General features: G+C 41.0%; 1 protein-coding gene across 1 annotated transcript; it reads left to right on the plus strand.

The window, feature by feature from the left end:
* Nucleotides 1-770: 770 nt before the first annotated feature.
* LOC116150933 (polyadenylate-binding protein 1-like 2) lies at nucleotides 771-3,160 on the plus strand. Its single transcript, XM_064483036.1, has one exon. It carries the CDS (start codon nucleotides 836-838, stop codon nucleotides 1,436-1,438), a length of 603 nt encoding a protein of 200 aa, XP_064339106.1. The 5' UTR covers nucleotides 771-835; the 3' UTR covers nucleotides 1,439-3,160.
* The last annotated feature ends 6,614 nt before the right edge of the window (nucleotides 3,161-9,774 follow it).

A 9,774-nucleotide genomic window follows, 5' to 3' on the forward strand; every position in this document is an offset into this window, starting at 1 on the left:
CCACCACACGCCGCCCGCCCGCGCCCCGCACGCTAGCCCACGACCGAGCGGCGGCGGCGGCGGCAGCAGGCTGCAGGCTGCGGCGACTCGCACCGGCGCGCTCCTGGCAGCACTCGCCATCCCAGGTGACTGGGACGCGCCAGATCGGCTGGCCCCGGGTCCCCCGCCCCGGCTCGCGCTCGAGCCCCCGGCCCGGGTTCCGGCGCCCACCGGCCCTCCTGCCCTCCCCCGCCTCTCCGCTCCCCCACTTCGCGGGAAGGGAGGTCGCGGCAGCGGCCCGGAGGCACCGGCGACCGTGGCGACAGCGGCGACAGTGGCGGCGGCGGTGGCGGCGGCAGCTGCGGCGGCGGCGGAGGCTGCGGCGGCGACCGTGGCAGAGGCGGTGGCGGAGGCCTCCGTGGCGGAGGCGGAAGCAGAGGTGGAGGCCGAGGTGGAGGCCGAGGCCTCAGTAGAGGAGGCAGTGGCGGAGGCCACCCTGGCGGAGGCGGCTGCAGCCCTGGCGGGAGAAGAGGAGGAGGCTGCCCTGGCGGCAGCGGCCGTGGCCGTGGTAGAGGCCAGCGCGGCCGAAGCGGCCGAAGCCGCCGCCGCTGCCGCCGCCGCCGCCGCCGCCGCCGCCGCCGCAGCAGCAGCAGCGGAGGCTGCGGCGCCCCCCTTGGGGGAGTCGGATGTGGATGCGGATGCGGATGCGGATGCGGAGGTGGCCGCAGCGGTAGCGGCGGCGGCGGCGGCGGCGGCTGCGGCGGCGGCGGCGGCGGCAGCAGCAGCGGCTGCCGCCGCGGATGCAGATGCGGATGCGGAGACGGGCGGGGGCTCCGAGGGGAACCCAGACTTTCCTATGGCCTCTCTGTACGTGGGCGACCTGCACCCTGAGGTGACAGAGGCAATGCTGTACGAGAAGTTCAGCCCGGCGGGGCCGATCTTCTCCATCCGCATTTGCAGGGACAAGATCACCCGCCGCTCGTTGGGCTACGCGTATGTCAACTTCCAGCAACCAGTGGACGCCAAGCGGGCCCTGGAGACCCTGAACTTTGATGTCATCAAGGGCAGGCCAGTGCGCATCATGTGGTCCCAGCGGGACCCCTCGCTCCGCAAGAGCGGGGTGGGCAACGTCTTCATCAAGAACCTGGGCAAGACCATTGACAACAAGGCGCTGTACAACATCTTCTCGGCGTTCGGCAACATCCTCTCCTGCAAAGTGGCCTGCGACGAAAAGGGGCCCAAGGGCTACGGGTTTGTGCACTTCCAGAAGCAGGAGTCCGCCGAGCGGGCCATCGATGCGATGAACGGCATGTTCCTGAACTACCGCAAAATTTTCGTTGGGAGATTCAAGTCGCATAAAGAACGAGAGGCCGAAAGGGGAGCCTGGGCCAGGCAGTCCACCAGTGCTGACGTCAAGGATTTCGAGGAAGACACCGACGAAGAGGCCACCTTGCGATGAAGACATCCCAAGAGCGAGCCAGCCAGCAGAGCCAAACCTTGGCTCCCACCCGGTTTACAACTCCCCCCTCCCCAACTTTGCCCCCCTAACCCACCAGCAGTATATTGTATTGGGAGTGCAGGTCTCTCTCTCTCTCTCTCTCTCTCTCTCTCCCTCTCCCTCTCTCCCTCTCTCTCTCTCTCTCCCTCTCTCTCTCTCTCTCTCTCTCTCTCTCTCTCTCTCTCTCTCTCTCTCTCGTCTCTTTCTCGTCTCTTTCTCTCCCCCTCCCCTCTCTGTCTCTCTGTCTCTCTCTCTCTCTCTCCTCTTCCCTCCTCCTTCCCTCTCTCCCCCTCTCTCCCCCTCTCTCCTTCCCCCCTGCCCTCCCCTCCTCCTTCACTCTCTCCATCTCTCCCCTCCTCCCTCCGTCTCTATCTCTCTCACTCTGGGTCTCTCTTTCTCCCACTCTCTCTTCTCCCCTCCCACCCCCCTCACAGCTCGCCTCCCTTCTCCTCCCCTCGCCCCACACCCGCCTTGGGCGTTGTGAATACCCTTGCTAATCTGTGCCACTTGATAGGTAAAAGGCTGCTTCTTCTCCTTGTTTTTTGGTTTAAAAAGCACTTTCTTTCTCTCTTTGTTTACTGCACAGGTGATACAATTTCATGGTAGAAACATCAGGAAGGAGAAGGAATTCAGATGAGGGAAAACCAAGAGAGTAATTGCTCCCCATGATCCTACTACCCAGAGACAACCACTTTTACCTTTTTGGTGTGCTGTTTTTCCAGGCGCTCTTCTCTCCTTCTCCCTCCCTTCCTCACCTCCACCCCACCCTCCCTTTTAACACACTGTTACAGAATGGTTCATGTATGTGGTGTTTCTTAACCTGCTTTTTCAGAAACTAAAACCAAACAAAAATCAACCCATTGAACTTATTTCCGTGTTATTCAACAGGCTTCAGAAATGTCATCTTCAGTGCCTGCAGGAGTGTATCAACGGACCCTAACATTTCTGTAATCATTCCCGCATTGTTGGACATTCAGGTGGTGCCTAGTTCTTTCCCTGTGTTTAAACCCAGCACTGTGTATACTCTGATGAGTGAATTCTTCCTTGTTAAGCCAAATCTTCGCTAGCATACCGGATGATCTTCTTAATTGTGGACTTGCAGGATCCACATATGGACATTTTAAAGACTTTTCCTGTGTGTTGCCAAATGGCCCCTTCATAAGCATTGTACCGGTTTGCATTCATGCCAGCCAGCTCAACTAGTAAAAAAAAAAAAAGTATGCCCATTTCCCCTGCATAGTCTCCTGGTCACTGTAATTGATGTGTGTGTGCGTGCGTGCCCGCGGGTGTGTGTGTGTGTGTGTGTCTTGGCCAGCTTGATGGGCTGCAGATGGTTTCTCGCTGTCCTTGGGTGTTTTGCTGAACTTAAACACTCTTTATCACCTCCTTCCCCTGTGCCCACTTTCTGCCCTTTTCGCCGTTGTCAGAAAAAATAATTCAGCTTCATTGCAGGGAAAAAACAAAATCACAAAGCCGACAAGTTAACAGAAGAAAATTAAATGTCACCAGTAATCAATCCTAATGACCACCCTTACCTCCCTGAGTCATTTTCATCAGCACCTGCCCAGTATTTTTCATGTGATATACATGTGAATTTTAATGTATATACTGTTTCAATATCTGCTTTTTCACACATAAATATATAATATAGATAGATATAGATGTATAGATAGATATTCTTTAACTTCCTTTCATGTCATTAAATATTCTTCTAAAATACTTTATGTGGCTGTTTATTGTTTCAATGATTAGCTAGAGAAATATATATATACACACACAGACACAGACACATATGCATCTATGTCCATATTTAGATATAGATTTGGGGATACTAATTTTCATTATTTCATTATTGAACATCTGGGTGGTTTCTTTGTTCATTTTTCACATTCAAACCCAAGCTGCTTATAATATCATAGTCACAAACCCGCTTACATTGAAGATTATTTCCTGAGCAAACTTTGCTAAAAGAAGAATTGAATGGTTTAAATTTTGAAATCTTTTTTCTTGGTTCCTTATTAAATGACTATTCACAAATATAGTTTTCAATTTACCTTCATCAAGTACAATTATATGGTGAGAGGACCTGGAAACCTGGATTTTCTGGACTTACTGTTGTAGTCATTTCTGCACTCTCCTAATATTTTATCAGGGGAACTGTAGCTTTTTTGTTTTTATTTATTTTAAAGATTTCTTTTAATACAAATAACACAGTATTATAATAGAAACCATTTGTTTAATTCATAAAGAAAAAAGTCAAAATCACTCCTAATTCTACCTCTTGACAAAAAGAAAAACTTTGAAACACATGAAACATGTAAATAAATAACTAGTACATTCATAAATATAATATGTACTGTTTCATTGTGGGATACTTTACTATAATAGGTCTTTATCTTATTTCCAAATTATTAAATAGCCTCTAATTTTGTTTTTACTTTATATTATGAATGAGCTATAATTTCTTAAACTTAGCCCCTTGATATATGCTTATATTTTTGTCGGGTTTTCCCAGTAAGAATAACTCTGTGGGGAACACATTTGGAGCTGAATATTTGCTGACATTGAAGATATTTAATTAACATATAACCTGCCACTCTGTTGCTAAATGCTTTTTTCATAAAGTTTATGCCCATCAACAGTGTAGGAGTGCATATTTCCCTGCTCATCTTCTTAAATTAGTATTTTTTCAAGTAATGAGAAATTGATTTGGCTTGTGGATTTTTTCTTTATTATTTCATTTTACAGGCGCATTGCTTGAAAAAGAGGACATGCATATTAAATACACACAACAACTACTTTAAAGAGATTATTGTTTTCCTTTCAGGCTTTGCCTATTTGTCCATAAAATTTAAAACAAATTTAAGATCATACTGAATGTATTCTGTCACGATTTCCTTTTAAATATATTGTGAATATATCTAAAAGATCTTTGGCTATTCAGTATTCTCCCACAACTGATTATCATTGTATTGGGTTATTGGAATTATTTAAGCATTTTTTTTTTTACTTTGGATTTTAAAGTAGTTTCTAAAGTTTCCCCATTAAATCCAAATATATTGTGAATAATTTTCCTGCATAGTTATTGTACTTACATAAATACATAGAAGTCGAATTGAAAAATAAAGTCTTTTTAAAAATTTTAAACTGTACCATCAAGTGGTCTGGATGTACCAATTTACACTTCCAGCAATACTTTAGAAGAATGCCCATTTTCCTTCACAGGTTTCTCCCTGGATATTATAAACTTTATTTTTTTAGTGATATAATGCTATTAAAAAACATACCTCATTTTTTCTCTTTTTCAATTTTTAAAAAATATTTTGCTTGTTATTCAAGGAATATAAATTTATTTTAAAAAAATCACATGGCATTGATAGGCAAAATAAAGAAAATAAAAGTAGCATTGATAATATCAAGAATAAAATCTAAAAGTTTTAGGTATATATGTCTATATATCATATTGAATTGCATAATACATACATAATTATTACATATTATAATTTCTATATTTTTATATATAATATATCAAAACATACTTTAGATTGTTTCAAAATCTTATTCACTAATAAATAAACCTTGCTTATATTTTCAGGTTTAATTTTTCACTTCATTAAAAATGTTCTTTGAACATCTATTGTGTGTAGGGATCATTTCTTAATTCCTAGATTGTTAGTTTCCTTATTCCAAATTCTCTTTTAATTTCAGACCAGTATTTGACTACCTTTTACCTATATTTGCAACCACACCCGTAATTATTTCTATAGCAAACACTTCTTAGAAGAAAAGAAACAAATTATGAAGCATTTTTCAGACTATTTGTCCATAAAAATTTGAAATAAATACAGAATCTAACTTCCACTTATAAAGTTGTGTTAACTTACACTATTTTGTTTCTTTTTTTAAACATTTTTATTGAGTTATAGTCATTTTACAATGTTGTGTCAAATTCTAGTGTAGAGCACAAATTTTCAGTTATACATGAACATACATATATTCATTGTCACTTTTTTTTTTTTGCTGAACTTACACTATTTTTTCTGTTACATTATACTTAAATGTATAATCAGTTCTTTGCCCAGGGTTGTGAACTGGGTATTAGAATTTATATTAAACTTTGCTGTTTTCAGCAGATAAAATAGAATTCATGTTTTTAAAATTTCCATGTTGTAATAACATTTTTTTATTTCTATTTGCTATGCTAATAAATTCTAGAAAAATCATAATGCATTGTTAAACAGAGTGAATAACATGGAATATAGCCATAACCCTACCACTGGGTAAAAACCACATGTAAAATTCATTTGTATAATCTTTCACACTTCTATATATGTGTAGACTTAGATGCATATGCCTATATATACATATTCATAAATACTAATCTAATACCTGCTTTTTAACTAAAGTACCTCATAAAATATATACATATCAATTAATATTACATAATTCTGTTGGCAGTTGTCACACATAGTTTACTATGGTATCTATAGGCCATCATTTTTGTAAACTGGATAACTTACCTGGTAGATTTTTATTTCCAGTTTTTTCATATTAAAATGAAACCTGTGGGAAGACTGTTTTCGCAGACACATCTTCACACATATTCAGGAGTATTTATTTATCACACATTTATTAGAAGCCTAACTACAAAGTAAATCACACTGTCAAAAGACTATGAGATCATTTCATTATTAGCCATCCATAATCCATTTTCAGTTTAAAATTTTGTCCATTGTTTTGCATTGTTATCTTCATGTATAATTCTTTTTAAACTATGGGAAAAAGATGTTTCAAAAGGCAAATCATTTCCCCACTTTTTTGAAAAACTGATTTCAAATTGTTTGAGTCAGAATATAATGATCTGGTTTTTTTTTTTTTTTTTTTTGTCCTTGATGGACTATTCTTTTTTTTTTAATTGAAGTATAGTCAGTTACAATGTGTCAATTTATGGTGTATAGCATAATGTTTCAGTCTTACATATATATATGTACATATATTTGTTTTCATATTCTTTTTCATTAAAGGTTATTACAAGATATTGAATATAGGTCCCTGTGCTATACAAAAGAAATTTGTTTTTATCTGTTTTTATATATACTAGTTAATATTTGCAAATCTCAAACTCCCAAATTTATCCCTTCCCACTCACTTTCCCCTGGCAACCATAGGATTGTTTACTATGTCTGCGAATCTGTTTCTGTTTCACAGATGAGCTCATTAGTGTCTTCTTTTTTCTTTTTTTAGATTCCACATATGAGTGATCTCATATGGTATTTTTCTTTCTCTTTCTGGTTTACTTCACTTAGAATGATGATCTTATATAATGCTTAATTTGTGTAAGATACTGTTATAATTGCTTTTCCTGTGATAACTAATTTAATCATCACAACAAACTCTATGAGGTGTATAGCATTGTTTTCCTAATTTTACAGATGAGGTAACTGAGGCATAGGAGGTTAACTAACAATTCAAAGTCATACAACTAGCGATTAACACAGGTGGGATTTAAACCCATGTAGTGTAGATTCATAGTCTGTGTGTTTAACTACTGAAGTATAATGAAAAAAAAGGCATAATAACTGTTCGTAATTTTTTGCTTCTAAATCCCTTCTTCTTATCCATATGCAAGCATATTTTAACAAAAATATTCAAACAAGTTTTCCTTAAAGGTTTTATATAATAAAACACATCCTTAAAAATGAGAAGATGACATCAACAGGATGGTGATGTAGGTCATTCCATCTTTAGTCCTACTCACAGGAAGACCAGCTAGCAACTATCCATAGATAAGACATCATTAAGAAAATCCTAAAACCCAAGAATGAGACTGAAGCAATCTCCTGGACCAGAGACCAAAAAGGACCATATTAGAAGGATAAGAGGTGGGACTACACTATAGCAGCATTGCCTCTCCCCTAGGCTGGCCTAAAGCCACACAGAGAGGGCTCCCTGGATCCATGGTTTCTCCAGTGGGAAAAAGAGAACACAAGGTGAAATCCAGCTTTCCCAGTGTTGCAGGAGGCTTTCCAAGAGGCCCACTTGCATCTTTTCTCATGGGGATCAGTGGGAGAATCTGTGATGATCAACCACTGGAGATATGATAGAGACAGAAGAGTGGAGCTTACAGCAGCTAGTGTTCAGCCTTGGTAGGTTGCATTCCTGATTGCAGTGATGCCAGAGCAGAGATTTCAACCAGTGGTTCTGCTCATCTGCTGAGTTAAGCCAGTGTCCTTGTCTGGCCAGGGAACTCAGTTGGCAATTATGCCTGATGTGGGTCCCCAGTCAACAGGCCTTATCCACTACAGATCCTGTTCTACTGCCCCACCCAAACAAGGAAGCTAATTCACAGCCTTTCCTAACTGTCAATGGGAGCATCTAGTTATGCCCATTAGGAAGCCTAGCCAGAGAACATTGGCAGTCATAGAGCCTATTTTACAGCCCTGCTCAGGCAGGGAACCAAGCCAGAAACCCTGCTCAACTATTATGCATAACATCTCACTCTGCATAACTAGGGAGCCTGAACAGTGAGTCCAGTCCATGGTATTCTCAGAGCCCAGTCTATGGTACTGCTGAGATGCAAAGCCCGGTCTACAGATCTTGCCAATCATTGAACAGTCTTTGTCCCTGCTCAGGCAGGGAGCCCAGCCAGTGACTCTGCCCAATAAGAGTATAGCACACAGCTCCATTTGAAGAGACAACTTGAAATGTGATCCCCATATGACTATGAAGCATTTTTCAGTCTCTAGCCTACCCAACTATAGGATGTAGCCAGCCCCTTCTTCCTCACTAACCAGATAGCCCAGCCCAATAGCAGAGTGGAGCACAGCCAGTGGCTTACCTGAGAGTCAAGCACAGCCTATATCCCTGCCTGATCTCAGAGCACAGTCCAAGGCCCCTTCTGATTATGAAGCCCTGCCTGCAGCCCCACCTGAACAGAGTCTAATCATCAGCAATATCTGGTATGGCAATACAGCCAAATATCCCACTTAATGAGGGAAGATTTAGGATCCCAGCCCACAACCTTACCCAATTGCAGAGTCCACCAGTGGCACTATCCTGTCTATGAACACAGCCTGTGAACCCACCTGACAAGAGGTGATTGCAGAACCCAGCTAGGGGCCTCACCTGACTGTGGAGGCAGTGGCCTCACCCGACTAGAGACCTCAAAGTCAATCCTCACATGCCCACAGATGCTACCAGCTTGATCCATCTAATGCCCCAAGCTGAGCTGACTTGTGAAGATCTTTCCCTGCTGAATCAAACCTGTAAAGGACTGAAAAGAAGATCACTTACTCAAATGAGCATATACTAATAAAAGGAATAAAAAATCATGAAGAATCAAGTAATTATGATACCACCAAAGGAAACTAATAAAGTTCTAATAACTGACCTTAAAAAATGGAAATCTTTTTATGAGCTGTCTGACAAAGAATTCAGAATAATACTCTTAAAGAAGCTTAGTGAACTACAAAAACACACACATACAACTATATGAAATTTAGAAAGCAGTACATGAACAAAATGAGAAGTTCAACCAAAAAACCAAAACAAACAGAAGTACCAGAGATGAAGAATACAGTGACTGAACTGAATAATTCAATATAGAGATTCAACAGCATACTCAACCAAGCAGAAAAAAGTATCAAAGAGACAGAATAGAGAGCCCAGAGATAAACCCATTCATATACTGTCAAGTAATCTTTGACAAGGGCACTAAAAACACACAATGGGGAAAGGATAGTGTCGTCAATAAATGGTGTTGGGAAACTGGATATCCACATGCAAAAGAATGAAAATGAACTCCTATCTTACACTGCTCAAATATTAACTTGAAATTGATGAATGACTTAAATAAAAAAATGGAAACTATAAAACTAGAAAAAAGAAAAAGGAGAAAAGATTGTTGACATTGGTCTTGCCACTGAATTTTTGCATATAGCACCAAAAACAAAGGCAACCAAAGCAAACATAGCAAGTGGGATAATATCAAACTAAAAAGCTTCTGCACAGCAAAGTAACAATCAATAGAGTGAAAAGGCAACCTACAGAATGGGAAAAAATACTTGCAGACTATATATATGATAGTATATTAATTTCCAAAATATACAAGGAAATCATACATCTCAATATAAAAATAATAATAAATTTTAAATGGGTAAAGGACTTAAATAGATATTTTTTCCAAAGAACATATTCAATGGTCAACAAATACATGAGAATATGCTCAACATCACTAATCATCAGGAAAATACAAATTAAAACCATAATGAGATATCACCTCACACTTGTTAGGATGA

Source organism: Camelus dromedarius, chromosome X, assembly GCF_036321535.1.
Source record: "Camelus dromedarius isolate mCamDro1 chromosome X, mCamDro1.pat, whole genome shotgun sequence".
Lineage (NCBI taxonomy): Eukaryota > Metazoa > Chordata > Mammalia > Artiodactyla > Camelidae > Camelus > Camelus dromedarius.